Source organism: Calypte anna, chromosome 2 (assembly GCF_003957555.1).
Source record: "Calypte anna isolate BGI_N300 chromosome 2, bCalAnn1_v1.p, whole genome shotgun sequence".
NCBI lineage: Eukaryota > Metazoa > Chordata > Aves > Apodiformes > Trochilidae > Calypte > Calypte anna.
The window spans coordinates 150892724-150911327 of NC_044245.1; the positions used below are offsets into that span (position 1 = coordinate 150892724).

At 53.3% G+C, this 18604-nt stretch overlaps 2 protein-coding genes across 8 annotated transcripts in view; both read right to left on the reverse strand.

Annotated features, from left to right (window-relative positions):
• Positions 1-1814: 1814 nt before the first annotated feature.
• Positions 1815-17891, reverse strand: LOC115597844 (protein scribble homolog). The gene is made up of 9 exons (XM_030444740.1): positions 17878-17891; positions 16809-16898; positions 16329-16511; positions 12112-12279; positions 11318-11457; positions 9906-9943; positions 9175-9249; positions 6994-7045; positions 1815-4149 (listed from the first exon to the last, which is right to left on the reverse strand). The coding sequence occupies exons 1-9, from the start codon at positions 17889-17891 to the stop codon at positions 3989-3991; spliced, it is 921 nt and encodes a 306-aa protein (XP_030300600.1). The 3' UTR covers positions 1815-3988.
• The window catches only part of SCRIB (scribble planar cell polarity protein), a 95681-nt gene continuing 93891 nt past the window's right edge, over positions 16815-18604 (reverse strand). For all 7 annotated transcript variants that reach the window (XM_030444253.1, XM_030444256.1, XM_030444252.1 and 4 more), the window contains one exon: positions 16815-16898. The gene's annotated coding sequence lies outside the window, so the exon portion shown is untranslated. The remainder of the gene's footprint in view (positions 16899-18604) is intronic.

Sequence of the window (18604 nt, forward strand, 5' to 3'; positions counted from 1 at the left end):
TGCACCCCCAGTTTCCCTCAGGGGGTTCACATTTCAACTTGCCATAGGAATTGCCACACAGCATGGACTGGGGAGAGTCAGGAGTTTGGCTTTTCCCAGGCAATCAAACTCGTGGTGGTTTCTGTTCCTCAGAGCTGTGAATCTTCCACCCTCCCCACGGGTTTATCCTCTGAGACCTCTTCCACCTGCTTGGAAGAGCATCTGCAGCCTCATTCCTCCTTAAACTCCATCATAAAGAGATTGGGGCTTGGGTTTGGTTTTTCTTTGATTCTCACAGCCACATTTGAATGGTTGGAAAATCCTTGGCCATTGGATACTCCCCTTGTTCTGCAAATCCTCACAGAATCCCAGACTGGGTTGGCTTGGAAGGGATATTGAAGCTCCAACCCCCTGCCTGGGGGTTCCTGGCAAGGACACCTCACCAGCCCAGGGTGCTCCAAGTCCCCTGGTTCCCCTCTCTTTATATCAAGGAGGATTTAATTTTGCATGCTTTTTCCATTAAAAAATATTAAAAAAATTGGTTCCTTCAAGCTTCAGAACCTCCTTTGAGCTCCAGCACCTCAGGTGTCTGAACTGAGCTAACTCACCTGCTGGGCTGAATTTAACAAGGCAGTTACCTGCAATTATTAGAAAGTGAGAATGCTCCAGGCAAGGTTGGCATTAAATCCTCTGCAGATCACAAGTTACATCCCACTAATATTTTTATTTTCACTGTTGGGTTTTTTTCAGCAGGTAATACTGCAGCTCTAATGCATGGAATCCAGCACATGACAGCATTGGTTTCTTCTCATTCCTGCATCTCCCTCTCATTTTTCACTAAGCAGGTTGTTGCTGTTGAGCCAGGTGGTGGTGATGGATGTGATAACAAAGCCTCTGTATCTCCTCTCCTCTCTCCGCTTTGTCCCCACTTCTTTTTCCCTTCTGCTCCCCTGGAGCTGAAAGTTCTGCTCCTCTCCCCAGGAGTGAAATTTGGGCCAAATTAAGGAGTCCTTTCCAAACTACATAAAACTGGAGCTGACAGGGACTGCTTCAGGTTCTCTCCCTCCTCTTTGAGCACAGACACCATTTCTCTGCCAAGTTGCTGTGGGCAGCACGTGTTCAACCTGATATTGCTGCAGCTGAGCATCAGTCTCTGCCTGGGCCAGGGCTCCCTCAGCCTCACAGCAAAGAAGTTTCTCCTCCCTTGGAGCTGGAACTTCCCATCTTCTAGCTTCAACCCATTCTTCCTTGGCCTGGGCACCACCCAAAAGAGACTGAGCCCTTCCTCTTGCCCCCCAGCCCTCAGCTACTGACAGACATTCAGCAGATCCCCTCTCAGCCTTCTCTTCTCCAGCCTCAACACCCCCAGGGCTCTCACTCTTTCTTCCCAGCAGAGATGCTCAAGGCCCTTCAGCACCTCCCAGCTCTCCAGGGGACTCTCTCCAGTAGATCTCTGGCTCTCCTCAACTGGGGAGCCCCAAACTGGAGCCAGGATTCCAGCTGTGCTCTCCCCAGGGCAGAGCAGAGCAGAGCAGAGGGGGAGCAGAACCTCCCTGGACCTGCTGGACACACTTTTCCTGATGCCCCCCAGGCCACCCTTGGCCTCTTGGCCACCAGGGCACATTGCTGAGCCCTGGAGAACTTCCTGCCCACCAGGACTCCAAGGGCTTTCTCCAGGGAGCTGCTCTCCAGCAGGACATCCCCTCCTCTTCCCTCCTGCTTGGGGTGATTCTGCTCCAGAGCTTCCTGAACTCCCTGAGGTCCATGGGAACCCAGAGGGTGGATACCACAGTGCCGACTTCACAGAGGCAAAAACCACTTTAACCAAAGGTTCTAAAATGTAAAGTAAACTTTATTATCCTTGAACCACAAAATAGATTTCTTTGGTTGTACAAATGTCACTAGTTACAGTCTTGATGCGCTAATTGTCCCTCAGAGTCTCTCAGGAGAGAACGGGAGAGAACCCAGAGCCTGGCACCAGGTACCGCAAAGGGAAAGGAAAAAAACCCAGAAAGAATCACAAGTTAGTCACCAAAACCAATCCAGGATTGTTTCCAAAATTGCTGTTGTTAAAAAGCAAATGCTAAAATTAGATTTCTTTTTTTTTTTTTAAAAAAGGAAAAGCTCAGATTGCTGATGATGGAGGCCACAGCTGGAGATTACTGGAGTTCCCTCCCTTCAGAGCTCTGTAAAATCAAAACCTACAAAGTCAGTTAAAATGAGACACTGGATTTTTTTTCTTCTTTTTTTTTGGCATGAAGGGAGATTCTCAGCTAAAAAAGAAACTGCATCCAGCTCTGTCATTCAGCAAATGTACAAGCAGCAGTGCCTGTCACTCCCAAGCCACTGCAAGGCTTCAGATCCCCCCTCTGCCCTCACTGCTGAGGGGTTCAGCAGAGAGCACCAGGGACCAGGGCAGAGGGATCAGATCTCTGCCCAGCTCAGATGACTTTCTCCCTATTAGAGGCATTAAAAAAACCAAAAAACCAAAAAAACAGGAAAAAAAAGGCAGTGGGATGTTTGAGTTCAGTAGTGGGCAGCCCAGGCTGGTGTCAGAGCTGTGAGCAGCATCTGTCCCCTCCAGGTCTGCAGAGTGCTCAGAGCCCTTCATGCCAGCCAGGAATCACATCCCTGCTCCTTTTTTTCTCATTTTCCTGTTTTTTTCCCCCTTGCCTGGGCAAGCACAGATGTCCCCTCTTCTACATGGGAAGGGGTCTGCAGCCAACAAGGAGCTGAACCCTGTGGTTCCAGCCCCATCCAGTTCCTCCAGGCTGCTGGAGAGCTCTTCCAAGTAGAACTTTTTTGTTTTTTAACTTTCAAACAACCCCCCCGAGTGGGCACCCCCGAAACGTCACGTTTTCATTTCCCAGCTAGCAGGCTACACAGTGGATCCACCCAACAGTATCCTACCTGTAACCCCCCCTTTACTCCTAACCTGACCCCAGCAACTCCATTTCCAACCCTTCCCCTATCCTGGATCCTACCCCACTACCTCCTCTCTTTACACCTCCTGCCCTAACCCCAACTACTCTGCTCCTACTGCTGCTCTAACGCTGCTCCGGCTCCTCCCTGCCTCAGTTTCCCCAGTTCAGTGCTGGTGCTGACAGGGGACAGGTACCTGGCTGCCTCTGACATGGCACAGTGTGCTCAGTGAGTGTCCCACCCGGTGACAGGAGGGGCACAGGGGGGGCACAGGGGGGGCACAGACCCCCCTGGACCTCCTGGAGCCCCCAGGACATGGGCAGGAGCAGTTTCCTACACAGAGCAGATCAAGTAGCACAGAGCTGGCAGGGCTCCTGCTTACTCAGCACAGAGGTGACAGTGTCAGAGGGAGGCACTTCACTGAAAGTCCTTTTACCTTTTTTTTTTTTTTCTGTAATTTTTCTCTTTTTTTACTTTTTTTTTTCTTTTTTTTTGCCTCCAAGCCACCCCTTTCCACCCGCTCCCACCAGAGACGTGAGTGCCTCCAACGGTGTGGGAGGTGGGAGGAGATGCTTTTTGGCAAAAGACTGGAAATTAAATAGGAGCAAAGGCAGCCTTGGACCTTCCTCCTGATTCACACCAGAGCAGAAGCTCCCGGACCAACCAGTAAAAAAAAAATCAGACAATAAAAAGAAATCCAAGTGGAGGAAACAGCAGCTGGAGCCCAACACTCACACTCCTACGTTCTCCCTGTCCTACCCTTTCCCCACACACAATATTTACAGGCTAACAAGCTGCAGCTACTCACTGTCCTACCCACCCCTCCTCTCCCTTTGCCATCAGGAAAGTCTCATCCTGTCCCGGGATGGATTTTTGGGATGTGCCCCAAGTGCATCATCGGGTGAGAGACGAGGGCGGTTCAGAGCCTGGAGGAAGTTCAGTGACCACAGTGCTCCCTGGGGATGCTCAGTTCCCATCCCCAGCCCAGGAGGCAGCAGTGTGGGTAAGTCCAGTGCTGTCCCTGGAGCACAAGGAAGCCCCAAAGCCCCGTGCTGGGCAATCCCATCACCCAGGTCCTTCGGGTCCTCTACGTGGGGACTGCAGCCTCCAAACTGCGGCGGCTGTGTCGGAGTTTGCGCTTGCTGCTGTACAGGGCCATTTCTTCAAGTGCTGATGAGGTGGGTGTGGATGGATCCCGGGTTACTAACATCTCCTCTTCCTCTGGTTGCCCATCCTGCTCCTGGGGAACTGTGAGGACAAAAAATAAATTAAGGTTTTAAGAGAAAAATCTTAGAAACTAAACATTATTAACACTAAACATTGCTGGAGAGACCACAGAGCAACTTCCAGGTCCTGAAGGGGCTCCAGGAAAGCTGGGGAGGGACTTGGGACAAGGGCCTGGAGGGATGGGAGCCTCCCAGGGGGAAGGGTTTGGAGCTGGGAGAGGGGAGATGGAGAGGAGATCTTGGGCAGGGAGGGAGGGAGAAATGGTTTGGGGTGAGGGTGCTGAGCCCCTGGGTGCCCAGGTTGCCCCCAGAAGCTGTGGCTGCCCCATCCCTGGCAGTGTTGAAGGTTGGATGGGGCTTGGAGCCCCCTGGGCCGGGGGAGGGGTCCCTGACCATGGCAGGGGGGGCACTGGGTGGTTCCTTTCCAACCCAACCCAGTCTGTGGTTCTCTGATGCTTCTCTGCTCTGTCACCCCAAAGGTGCAAACTCTGCTGAGCTGGACCCAGTGGTTCCCCCCCTGCTCCGGGCCCAGGTCCCACAATTCAACCCCCCCTGGTTCCAACACAGGGAGCAGAGAGAATTCAGATAATTCAGAGAGAAATCAGAATCCTTCCTGAGCTGTTCAGCTGTTATTTGAAAAGGCCTCAAAGCCCAATGACATCTCCAGAGTTTCCTGGACCTGTGAGGTGGCTGACTCCCAAAGAAGGCAAAAAGGTGTCAGGGAAATGCAGGGGCACATGCAGAGAAAAACCCAAACTGGGGATGGGTTGGGAAGGGGGGGGAAGTCAGTGTGGATTAGAGGGAAATCATTCCTTGTAGACCTTCTCAGAATTGTCCAAGGAGCCACCAAACATGCAAGTTGAGTCCACACAGCACACAGAACCTCTGAAAAACCTTGATTGTTTCTCAGTTCAAGATTTCAGCAAACAGGAGCTGCCCTGGGCTGAGGCAGAACTTCCACGAGGGGGTCAGGGAGGAGTTAAACACAGAACAAGTACAGGGAGACGTTGGCTGAATCACAAGTCTGAGCAGTTCCCTGTGCTGGGGTCAGTATTTGGTCACCAGGGAGAAACTGGAGATGATCCCAAGCTGAGCATCAGGGTAGAATCATGGAATGATTTGGGTGGGAAGGGAACTCCTGGCTCCAGTTTGGGGCTCCCCAGTTGAGGAGAGCCAGAGATCTACTGGAGAGAGTCCCCTGGAGAGCTGGGAGGTGCTGAAGGGCCTTGAGCATCTCTGCTGGGAAGAAAGAGTGAGAGCCCTGGGGGTGTTGAGGCTGGAGAAGAGAAGGCTGAGAGGGGATCTGCTGAATGTCTGTCAGTAGCTGAGGGCTGGGGGGCAAGAGGGAAGGGCTCAGTCTCTTTTGGGTGGTGCCCAGGCCAAGGAAGAATGGGTTGAAGCTAGAAGATGGGAAGTTCCAGCTCCAGGGAGGAGAAACTTCTTTTGCTGTGAGGCTGAGGGAGCCCTGGCCCAGGCTGCCCAGAGAGGTTGTGGAGTCTCCTTCTCTGGTGCCTTCCAAACCCCTCCTGAACCCCCCCAACCTCCAGATGAGGTTCCTCTCCTTCTCTGCTGCCTTCCAAACCCCTCCTGAACCCCCCCAACCTCCAGATGAGGTTCCTCTCCTTCTCTGCTGCCTTCCAAACCCCTCCTGAACCCCCCCAACCTCCAGATGAGGTTCCTCTCCTTCTCTGCTGCCTTCCAAACCCCCCCTGGATCTGTTCCTGTCTGGGCTGCCCTGGCTGATCCTGCTGTGCCAGGCTTGGACTCCAACATCTCCAGAGGTCCTTCCTACCCTCAGCATTCTGTGACTTTATGATTTTATTATCTGCTCCCCTCCCAAACTGATTTGGGAAATGCTGCATTTTTGGTGCCTCTCAGCCTCTCACAGTGCTGAGTTAAAGATTACTCAAGGGCAATGGACTGGGTTAAAAAACTCCTGACAGAGAACCAGTCTTTTCTTTGTGGCTTTTCTTCTGTTTAAGAGCCAGAGAGCAATGAGAGGCAAGAGGGAGGTCTGAAGGCCCTTAAGGAATTGCTGATGATTTCCCAACCCTCCTGTGACCTCCTGCTTGTGTGACTGCAGCACCTCAGGGAACACCCCAGGGCTGGAAGAGGAGGAAGAGCAGATGCTGTTTCTCAGGTGAGTTTTTCCTGAGTTCCTCTGCAGCAGAACCTCCCTCATCCCATCACTGGATCAACTCTCTGGAGCCTTTACTCACAGAGCTTTGCCAAGAGAAAACTGAGAGAGAAACTGCTCCTTGTGGGAGATAAAGAGGAGGCAAAAACCAAAGCTGCCCAACAGGGAGAAGAAAACCAGGAGGAGCTGCTGAAGGAAAGAAGTGCTGCTGAGGAGCTCTGCTGAACCACCAAGGATGAAAGGGGAGATAATCTGAGCCTGTCTGATGTAGCTGGGGACACTTCTGTCCCCATGGCTGATGGAGCATCACAAGGACAGCAGTGACACACAGATCCTCAAGGACAGCCTTGGAGAGTCACCTGGGCACCACTCAGGCATCCAGATGCTCTCCAGTCTTAACCTAGGATGAATTTCTGCTGCAGGCAGCAAGAGACTCTGCTCCAGCACAAGGGGCACAAGGCAGAGCCTGAACTATGGACTGGCAGGAGGTGACAGAGGCCAAACCTCCCCCCCAGCAGCAGAAGAGGGGACATGCTTGTCACACACAGCACAGCAGCCATCACTACAGCACAATGCAGACATCCTACCCAAGCCTCAACCAGCTGAGTTTGGAGGTTTCATTCTACAACAGATAAAACAGAAGTTGAAGTCCTCAGGGTTGATCCCACCAGCAGGAAAGGGGGTGGGAAGCAAGGAACACCAAGATGGTGCCTTTGGCCATGAGCTTACCTGAGTTATTTCTGTCTTCTCCATATCTGAGGTCATCAGCTGCATCAGGAGACTGGAAGAGAAGAGAAGAGGAGATGATGAGATGATGAGATGAGATGAGATGAGATGAGATGAGATGAGATGAGATGAGATGAGATGAGATGAGATGAGATGAGGAGCATCCATCTCTAACACTCCTGCCAGGTAATTCCCCACCCTCCAACCTTCTACACCCTGCAGAGAACCTTTTGCCACCACAGGTGCTGGTGACCCAGCAGTCAGTGCCCATGGTGACAAGATGAATCCTTGGTGCTGAGGTGAAGCAGAGAGGACAGATGTGACACGAGAGGCAGAAAGCAGAAAGGCTTTGGAAAAGCAGAGACATGGGAGGGGAGCAGGGAAACGAGGGACATTTCCTTGGGAGAACCTAATTCTGCACCTGCCCTGTTCCCAGGCCAAGCTTCTTGGGCAAAATCAACTTTCTGCCTTATGTTCAGGTGTGTCTGAAAAATGGACGTGGGATGGGAGGCAGCTGCACCCCAAGAGATGGCAGAGACAGCTTTGGAGAAATGGCTCTGGGATCATCCTGCAATTCCACCATTTCCAATGATTTTAAAGCCTTCAGAAAATCCCAGAACCACAGAACAGCTGAGGTTGGAAGTCCTATGAGAAGTCCCTCAAATGAGGAGCATTCCAACAGCCAGAGCTGCCTGGACCTCATCAAACCAGAGTGATGAGGAGAAAACTCTGCTCATGGTGATGAAGCTGAGCTGCCAAGAAAACAAGCACTACTTTGGGGACAGGCAAAGATGTCCCAGGCCCTACTTATTCTGCTGAAACAGAGAATTTACTGCTGATCAAAACTCATCTTCTAGGGCTCCTGTTGCTCAGGGCAAGAGCACAACTGAGGAGCAGCTTCATTTTTATTTAGTTGTAGGACAAAGGCTCTGTCCCTTCCATGGAAGCACTGGGGCTCCTTGGTCCCACACCAAATTCCCCCGTTTTGTGCCAGCAGCAAACCTGGAGGAGGCAGGGAAGAGGGGAGGTGACCCTTCAGCCCTTCCAGAGCTTTAGAGAGGAGGTGAATGGAGCCATGTTCTGCATGAAGAGCAGAGAGCAAAGCCCAGGGGGCTGTGGTGGCTTTGGGGTCACTTGCTGAAGGACACAGCCCAGCCAAGCAGCACAAAACTGATCCCAAGTAAAGGGCAAAGTTGTGTGAATATGGCCAAAAACCCCTCAAATCTGAATTTCTGCTCTGCTGAGACAGGTCCAGAGGAACCAGCCCATGATTTGGAGGTGACCATCTCAGCTGCATGAAGACCCAGACCTGCACTCAGCAGAGCCTTGGGGACACTTGGACAGTCCCTCTGTGACTTGGGGCAGAGCCCAGACAGGGAAACTCCCAAAAGGTAAAGGATTCTTAGAGCAAAAGATCAGTGAGCACCCAGGGAAAGAGGAAGGCAGCTCAGTCCTGGGCTCAGTCCTTCCTTAAGCACTCAGGTTGGGTGAGATGACCTCCACAGGTCCCTTCCAACCTCACCCACTGTGGCTGAACTGAGGTTCTGATAGGAGGAGAAGCACTCTGGTCACCCCTGGTCTTCTCCTGCTACCCGAGCACTTCACAGCTGATTACAGCAGAGGCAGAACTCAGGAGAATTGTCACCACAGCTGCTCCTGGAGCAGGGTGCTGGAGACATTCCAATTCAAAGTTCATGTTTTCTCCAACCTGCAGTTTGTTGGCAATCATTTCTATAGGTTTTTATTTTCTTCCCTTTTACAGAATCACAGAATATTTAGGTTGGAAGAGAGCTCCAAGCTCATCAGTCCAACCCTTGACCAACACCATCATCTCACTACTAAACCATGGCCTTAAGGTCCAGGTCCAAATGGCTTCTAAATGCCTTTTAGTTCTCATCTCTCCATTCAAAACATTTTGGGATCAGTTCAGGTGAAGATGTTGCTGCTTGGTTTCTGCAAGGCTTTGGTCACTCATTTTAAAAGCATCTGGAGCAGCTTTTTATCCCAACCCCACTTGCCTGAGGTCTCCACTGACCCAGCAGTGCTGGTGGCCATTGCCTCCCACCCAGACAGGGGCTTTTTGAAGAGAACTTCCCCAGATTCAACCTCTGCTCTGGTGGAACCATCACTTCCACCAGCTCAAGCCCTGACCCACCTAGCAGGGCTCCAGCATGCACTTTATACCTGGATTTCGTAAACGGGTTTGGAGGAAGGAATAGCAGCAAATTCCCGGTAGTCAAACTTCTTTTCAGACATGGACTGGAGGGGACAGCAAAAAGAGAAGAAACAGAGAAGAGAGAGTGAGGGGAGAGAAATGGATGGAGACCCAGGCAGAAGCTGTGCAGAGATCACAAGCAGCAGCAGAGCTGCCCAGGGAGTGCCAGGAGGGAGAAGGGGAAGCGCTGGAAGGTTCTGGCTGGGCTGGTGTTAGGAAAAGGGTTCCAGGTTAAAAAGGAAACATTTTTTAATGAGCTCCAGTAAGTGCCTGCCCTGCTAGGGAAAAACCTTATTTCTGTGAAAAAAAACTTGTGTCGAGATCCCTGCTGGCAGCAGGTTCTCTGTTTTATGTTGTTGAGGAAAGAAGGGACCAACATGTCTGATGTTAAGGGGTTTTCTGAGCAGGGATGTGAAGAAGAGAGAAAAGGATGAAAAAACAAAACATGGAACCAGAAAAGAGATGTCACATCTGAGCTGCAAAAACCAAAACAAATATAAAGGGAGGGGACGTGTCTGGTGATGGGTTTGGCAGAGCTTCATCCACTTCTTCACAACTCTGAGTCTCATGCAGCCAGAGCTGGTTGAGCATTCAGCAGGGCTCAGATGCAGAGTCCACAGCCAAGCTCAGCAACCAAAAAAAACCCAATAAATCCCAGGAGAACACGAGAAAAAAGGAAAGCAATCAGAAGGTTTCTTACCAGCCTTCCTGGAGAAGTGACGTTTCTGGGACTGCAGTCTGCAAAAGAGGACAAAGAGAACTCCTTAGGGACTGCCTGTGTCATGGGGGCATGGGGTGGTTTGGGTTGGAAGGACCTTAAAGATCAAACTGTCCCATGGCCAGGGACCCCTCCCCCAGCCCAGGGGGCTCCAAGCCCCATCCAACCTTCAACACTGCCAGGGATGGGGCAGCCACAGCTTCTGGGGGCAACCTGGGCACCCAGGGGCTCAGCACCCTCACCCCAAACCATTTCTCCCTCCCTCCCTCCCTGCCCAAGATCTCCTCTCCATCTCCCCTCTCCCAGCTCCAAACCCTTCCCCCTCGCAGGCTCCCATCCCTCCAGGCCCTTGTCCCAAGTCCCTCCCCAGCTTTCCTGGAGCCCCTTCAGGACCTGGAAGCTGCTCCAAGGTCTCCCCATTGCAGCCTTCTCTTCTCCAGCCTCAACACCCCCCAACTCTCTCAGCCTGGCTCCAGAGCAGAGCTGCTCCAGCCCTCCCAGCAGCTCCAGGGCCTCCTCTGCACTGGCTCCAGCACCCCCCTGAATCTGCCCCTTCCATGGAGCAGCATTTCAGAGTGATAAAACACAATGTTCAGGAGGACTTTCTCTTCTCAGAACAAATGCTTCTTTCCTGGTTTTTTTTTGTGTTTTTTAAGAAGTCATGGTGCTGGTTTTATTTCTGCCCTGGTTCCCTGGTTTATTTCTGCTCAAATGTTTTCTCAGGTCCCTCCCCTATGCTGAGAGATGTCCCATACCCCAAACGACCTTCCAGTCCAGGCTGAGCAAGAGGATTGCTGTCAGCAGCTCTGTTTCATCTAACTTCAGCTGGAGAATCACAGAATGGGGGGGTTGGAAGGGCCCAAGGGAGATGCTGGAGTCCAACCCTGGCACAGCAGGATCAGCCAGGGCAGCCCAGACAGGAACAGATCCAGGGGGGGTTTGGAAGGCAGCAGAGAAGGAGAGGAACCTCATCTGGAGGTTGGGGGGGTTCAGGAGGGGTTTGGAAGGCACCAGAGAAGGAGAGGAACCTCATCTGGAGGTTGGGGGGGTTCAGGAGGGGTTTGGAAGGCAGCAGAGAAGGAGAGGAACCTCATCTGGAGGTTGGGGGGGTTCAGGAGGGGTTTGGAAGGCACCAGAGAAGGAGACTCCACAACCTCTCTGGGCAGGCCTGGGCCAGGGCTCCCTCAGCCTCACAGCAAAGAAGTTTCTCCTCCCCTGGAGCTGGAACTTTCCCATCTTCTAGCTTCAACCCATTCTTCCTTGGCCTGGGCACCACCCAAAAGAGACTGAGCCCTTCCTCTTGCCCCCCAGCCCTCAGCTACTGACAGACATTCAGCAGATCCCCTCTCCTGAAGCATTAACTTTTCCTTGGAGACAGAGCCAGCTCTGGGTACCTTCCAGTGGTGTTGGGGAGGGGGTAGGAGCAGGAGATGGTGACTCTGTCAGCTGCTCCAACGTGCTGCGCTTCTTCCCCTCCTTGGACTTGGCAATCACCATCTGGGCTTTCAGAGCATCCTGTTCCAGAGACTTCATCCTGCCATGGGAATGAGGAGGGAGAAGGAGCCATCAGAGCAGGCTTCCCTGAGAAGGGACAGAGCTGCCTCCTGTGCCCAGCAGCCAGAGCTCAGTCCCTGGGCTGAGTGCAGGAAGGGAAATGAAGAACCCGTGGGTCCCTGAGACTTCCAAAGCAGGAGAGGAGAGGAGAGGAGAGGGAAGCAGCTTGGATTGCTGTCACCCTGCAACACAGAGAGCATCGTATGTGCTGAGCAGAGCCTGGAGCCAAGCACCAAGGCACCAGGACCCACAGCTCTCCCCAGAGCTGCCATACGATGGGAGAGCAACCCAAGCTGGGGAGGAGCTGCAGGGGCTGAGGATGAGTTGGGTGACTCCTCAGGGCTTTACTCTCCCCCTGTGCTCTTGGTCTGTTGCATCTCAACCCTCTTCAACCACCACGGGATGGCTATGGAACACAAAGTGGGCTCAGCCTCTGGAGGTGTCTTCTGCCTTCTCCCAACCAACCAGACCCAGCATCCTCCCCCTTGCTCCTTCTCGTGGGGAGGAGCAGGACCTCAGGGACACCAACAGCCACTACAAGGTCTTCCCCTACCCCTAGCAGGGGGTGGCTGGGATGTGGGGAGAGAAGATGGGAGGTGGAGCATGCAGCCAGCAGGGAAGGGGCTGTGCACACCTGGAGTGGTTTCCTGACCCAAGGAGTCTTGAGGCACCGTGACTCTGCCTTGGGCCAGACATCTGAGCTGGCCTGGCCCCGGGAGCAGCTCCCCACTGCCGGGACTGGTAGAGCTTCCTGGCCAGATCCTGCTCGTACTGTTTAATACTGTCTTCAAGAGCTGAGGATCTGAGGAGGAGGAGGAGGAGGAAGAGGAGGAGGAAGAGGAAGAGATGATGGTGATGAACATCACAGCGGACAAGCGCAGGGAAAGAAAGAAACAGATACAGGAACATACCCTGGCAGGGAGAAACCAGGGGCTGGGACAGAACCACAGGATCATGGAATTGTTGGGGTTGGAAATGACCTTGGAGATCACCCAGTCCAAACATTCCCCTGGCACTGCCAAGGCCACCCCTTGTCCCTCATCCCCACATCCCCAGGCTCTGAAACCCCTCCAGGGATGATGGAGACTCCAGCCCTGCCCTGGGCAGCCTGGGCCAGTGTTTGATGACCCCCCTGACACCCAATCTGCCACAGCCCTGTCCAAAACAGGCTCCTGGATCTGGTCCTGCCCAACACCAACTGCTGCAGGAGAAGTGGGAACCTCCAGAGTGCAACCTGGGACAACAGACCCAGCAGCAGCATTCTCCAGAACCTCAGCATTCAGCACCTGCCCACCTCATGGGCTTGGAGGAGCCCAGGAACACCCAACAGACCAAGAGCACCCAGGGGGTGGTCACGGGGAAGTGTGGAGCAGAGCCAGGTCTGCAGGAACAGGGCACCCTCTGAGCACACGTCTGGAAGTCTCTGTGTGCCTTGGCCTCTGTATTTCTGACCACCTGCTGGCATCCACCTTCATCTGACCCCCAGAAAAGGGGGAGCACAATGGAGAAGAGCACTGAGGAAGTTCTGTCAGCCACAGGCCCTGGGACACAGCAGGGGACGAGAGGAGAGCAGCCTGGAACCAGTGTGGGCATGGCAGAACTGCCAAGATCACAGCATCCCAGACTGGTTTGGGATGGAAAGGACCTTAAAGATCATCTGGTTCCAACCCATGTCCCATGCCAGAACACCAAGTCCAACCATCAATCCAACAGCAGCAGCCAACTCAGGCGTGTCCTCAGCTGCCATATCTGCATGTTCTGAACACAGTTCTGAGAAATAAGGGTCTGATACAGAATCATGGAATCATGGAATCCTTTGAGTTGGAAAAGACCTTGAAGATCAAGCCCAACCCTGCCCTCAGCACTGCCCAGGCCACCCCCCCCTATGTCCCTCATCCCCACATCCCCAGGGTCTGAAACCCCTCCAGGGATGATGGGGACTCCAGAACCCCCAGAAACCCCACCTGTGACAACCTGGTCCTGTGCAGATGGAGCTGCAGAAGGGGAAAGTCCCAGACACTGGGATTAAACTACAACCCCAGACCTGGCAGAGTCATGGAATGGTTTGGATTGGAAAAGAGCTTGGAGATCCTGGAGTCCAACCCTGACCCCAGCACCCCCCATGTCCCTCATCCCCACTGTGGGGCTCTGAAACCCCTCCAGGGATGATGGGGACTCCAGCCCTGCCCTGGGCAGCCTGGGCCAGGCCCTGACAACCCTTTCCAGGCAGAAATTCTTCCCCAGCTCCAACCTAAACCTCCCCTGGCACAACTTGAAGCCCTGCTGGCCACCTGTCCCACTCAAGATGTGGCTGCACCTTCTTAACCCCACTCCTCCTCCTCTGGTTGTGTGAGCCCCCAGAAACATAGCAGAGGTCCCAGGTGTTTGTCCCAAAAGGACACAGGGGGTGTGCTGGGGAGGGGTGGGTGCATCACATGTCCTGGCATGGAGAAAAAGGAAAGCTCAAGAAAATGCAAACTGATGGGGTCAGGAGTGAGAGCACACAGGGCAGAGAACTGGAAGGAAGCAGAAGGTATCAGATTAGAAAGGAAGTCATCAAGTCATGCACATACAGAACAAAACAGAGGTTGGGGAGGCTGCAGGTCCCTGGGCAGAGCTGTCCCAGCTCCCCATAGCACCTGGAGCACAGCTTGGAAACCTCTGGAAATCAGACCTCAGCCCAGGAGCCAGCACTGAGATTGCTCCAGCACCTATGGGACAGGGAGCCAGGGAGGAGCAGAGGGGCCCTGTGGGAGCAGGGATGTGGTGGGATCCTCGTCCTGCACAAAGGAGCACAGCATGCTGACTGCTTCCTGCCACCACCAAAATGAGCAGGGACTTGGCCCTGCCCAAGGAACCACCTGGACACTTCCTAAGGACTGGACAAAGAGGGACATTTTGGCATCAGACACAAAGTGGAGCTGAGGACCTGACCTGCAGAACTTAAACACAGCTCCACTGAGCCTCACAAATGAAGAGCAAGATGTGGACAAGAACACATCTGGAATCCCAGACTGGGTTGGGGTGGAAGGGAGCTTAAATCCCCCCCAGTGCCCCCCCTGCAGTGAGCAGGGACCCCTCCCCCAGCCCAGGTGGCTCCAAGCCCCATCCAACCTTCAACACTGCCAGGGATGGGGCAGCCACAGCTTCTGGGGGCAACCTGGGCACCCAGGGGCTCAGCACCCTCACCCCAAACCATTTCTCCCTCCCTCCCTCCCTGCCCAAGATCTCCTCTCCATCTCCCCTCTCCCAGCTCCAAACCCTTCCCCCTGGGAGGCTCCCATCCCTCCAGGCCCTTGTCCCAAGTCCCTCCCCAGCTTTCCTGGAGCCCCTTCAGGACCTGGAAGCTGCTCCAAGGTCTCCCCATTGCAGCCTTCTCTTCTCCAGCCTCAACACCCCCAACTCTCTCAGCCTGGCTCCAGAGCAGAGCTGCTCCAGCCCTCCCAGCAGCTCCAGGGCCTCCTCTGCACTGGCTCCAACAGCTCCGTGTCCTTCTGCTGATGGGGACCCCAGAGCTGGACACAGCTTTACCCCAGGGGGTCTCCCCAGAGCAGAGGGGACAATCCCCTCCCTGTCCTGCTGCTCACACTGCTGGGGGTTTGAGGGCTCCTGGGGACCATGTGCAGGTCCTTGCCCTTGGCCATGTTGAGCTTCATGCCACAGGCACTTCAGGAACACGTCAGGAATCTGTTGGATGACCAAGTAACAAGGGGAGGGTTTGTACCCTCCAGGTCACTCTCCAGCTCTCACTGAGGATTCCACTCTACCTTTCCTCACCCTTGGAGCCTCTCCAGAAGATGACAGCACCATTATCATCTGTGTCTAAGCCCAAACCCTGGAAGTGCCAAGTGGCACCACAGGTCACAGCAGCCCCTCTGGTGTCTCCTCTAGCAGCCTGGCAAGGATGTGTTACCACCTCCCCTGTTCCTCTGACTGTTCTCCTTCAAACCCCCAAAGAAAGTGTCCCTGCCTGTCCTCTGAGTGCCTCCTGCAGGAACAGGATGGGAAGAAATTCCTTATAGGAGCAGTTTAATGAATTTTGGAAAGGAATTGTGTGACACAGCACATGCCTGCACTGCCTTCTGAGCTAGGAAGTTTTCTTCCTTCCAGAACCCCATTTCACCATTCTTTCAGAGCTGATGGGACAGCCTGGGTGGGTCAGGATTCCCCTGCCTGCCTTCACCAAGCTCTCCAGTCCAGTGACACTGGACATGGGAAATCCTCTTTTCATTTTGAACCTGTCAGTGTGCAGCTTCAGTGAGTACCCTGTGTCCCACCTTACCAAGGACGGGGGGAGCAGTGTGCTGAGAGGGAAGGAGCACATTCACCACCACTTCCAGGTGCTCCTTCCTGTCTTTTAGAACACCCCACTGTCTTCAGGACTGTGCAAATTGTGTTGCCATAAGGGACACCTGCAGCTCAGACAAGTGGTGGATGCTGTGCACCATGTGCTCAGATACACAGGATCATTCTGGTTGGAAAAGACCTTGAAGATCATCACCTCCAACCATAACCCAACACTACCAACTATCATCTAACTCTACCAAGTCCAGTGCTACCCCATGTCCCTCATCCCCAGGGTCTGAAACCCCTCCAGGGATGATGGGGACTCCAGCCCTGCCCTGGGCAGCCTGGGCCAGGCCCTGACAACCCTTTCCAGGCAGAAATTCTTCCCCAGCTCCAACCTAAACCTCCCCTGGCACAACCTGAGGCTGTTCCCCTTGTCCTCTAACATCTCCCTCAGGAAGGATGCTCAGACCCTGTCGTTAACCCCACGGCACCCACCACAGGGAGTTCCCCTTTCCCTCCAGCAGCCCAGCCAAGAGGAAGGTGAAGGTTTTCCTGTCTCACCGTGCTGCCCTCCACATGGCTCTCTTCTCAGCCTCCAGAGCTCGACGTTCTGCTGGGGAAAGCTCCTTCTCCTGAGCACTCACAAGCTCAGGGCTCTGCATCCGCAGCCGCTCCTGGTGCCGCCGCTCAGCCTTGGCTGTCCTCACAGGGGCCACCTGGTCCCCTGCACACAGTGGGCTCAGCCTGGGCACGGAGAGAAAGTCTGAGACCCAGCACAGCCCTGACCTTGTTTTCAAGAGAAAAGGAGAAGACTGACACCCTCCCACTCCCACCCCCACCATCAACTGTTTAGTGCCACATCCCAGGACATCACCTTGGGAGGTGGGAGGACAGAAGGGGAGGTTTCTCTGGAGAAGTTGGTTCTGCTCAGTTGCACTTTCTCTACAAAATCCTTTCACACTCTACCTTCTGCTGAAAAGGAGGAGCCACCTCCTCCATCACCTGCCACCTCCAGGCAGAAGACCCTGCTGAGCCACTCACCCAGAGGTGGAGTTGGTTCTTTGTTCAGGTTTGATTCCATCTTCCAGTGAATTCCTCTGTGAGCTGCTGTTCTCAGTCACCTCAGAAGGCCTAGAGCAAAAGCAGCAGGTCAGCTCCCAGGCCCACTGGCCAGCATGCCCAGGAAAGGTTCAGAACCAGTATGAGCCCCAGAAAGCCCCAACCAGTCCAGTTTGGAGACAAAACCCTTCATGATTTTGCTTCTCCATTGCTGTGAGCATCTTCTTGCTGATGTCATAAATGTTCATGCTGACATCAGAACTTCTCTTCACTTGGAGGTTGACCACCCACTAACCCCTCCACAGGCTCCTCAAATGTAAGACATCATCTTTGCTGACAAGTTCCTGCAGTTCCAGCCTCCCCCTTCCCAGCTGCCACTTGCACTGGAGCACAGAACTGTTCTGCTTGGAAAAGACCTTTAAGATCATTGAGTCCAAAGCTCTACCAACCATAACCCAACTCTACCAACCATAACCCAACTCTACCAACCATAACCCATCTCTACCAACCATAACCCAACTCTACCAACCATTAACCCGCCTCTACCAACCATAACCCAACTCTACCACCCATAACCCACCTCTACCAACCATAACCCACCTCTACTAACCATAACCCAACTCTACCAACCATACGCCACCTCTACCAACCATAACTCACCTCTACCAACCATTAACCCATCTCTACCAACCATAACCCAACTCTACCAACCATAACCCAACTCTACCAACCGTTAACCCACCTCTACCAACCATAACTCACCTCTACCAACCATTAACCCATCTCTACCAACCATAACCCATCTCTACCAACCATAACCCAACTCTACCAACAATTAAACCACCTCTACCAACCATAACCCACCTCTACCACCCATAACCCAACTCTACCACCCATAACCCAACTCTACCACCCATAACCAACTCTACCAACCATAACCCAACTCTACCAACCATTAACCCAACTCTACCAACCATAACCCATCTCTACCACCCATAACCCATCTCTACCACCCATTAACCCATCTCTACCAACCATAACCCATCTCTACCACTCATAACCCATCTCTACCACCCATAACCCATCTCTACCAACCATAACCCATCTCTGCCAAATCCAGAGCTTAACCCATGTCCCTCAGCACCACATCTCCAGGGCTCTGAAGCCCCTCCAGGGATGGGGATTCAACCACCTCCCTGGGCAGCCTGGGCCAGTGGTTAATTATCCTTTCAGTAGAAGTTTCTTCTAATCTCCAATCTAAACCTCCCCTAGCAACTTGAGACCTTTCCCTCTTGTCCTTTTGCTTGTTACTGGGGAGAAGAGACCCATTTTGTGATGGGCAGCCTGGCTGCTACAGCTTTTTCCTTTGCTGCTGTCAGACAGTGACTGCTGCCACAGGATCCTAAAGATCATCTCCCCCCAACCCTCTGCACAGCCAGGGACACCTCCCACCTCCCACCAGCCTCATTTTGATTTTTCAAGATGATTTTGATTAAATTTCAGTTTTCTGTTCTACCATGACAAAACAATATCTCCAGGAACAGAAATTCAGTCTGTTCCCCTGATGCCTTTGTCCACACATCTGTAACAACCAGCTGGGAGTCATCTCCTGGATCCAGCCTTGCTGGTCCTTAACCTCCCACGTTTCAGTGGGAAGAGGGACAAGTGGGGTCTTCCCATCACACCCAGAAGATGCTTTGCACTTGGCTGCTGTCCTGTCAGCCCAGGAGGTGGGAGGTCTCAGTGCACTCATTATGTGAGAAGCTCCTCACCAAAGG

Excerpts from the sequence above, each read along its gene's own strand:
- LOC115597844 (XM_030444740.1), bottom strand. Across the intron at positions 11,458-12,111 it reads GGGTCAGGAAACCACTCCAG|GATGAAGTCTCTGGAACAGG; the intron begins GTGTGCACAGCC and ends TTCCCATGGCAG. Across the intron at positions 7,046-9,174 it reads AACCCGTTTACGAAATCCAG|TCTCCTGATGCAGCTGATGA; the intron begins GTATAAAGTGCA and ends CTTCTCTTCCAG.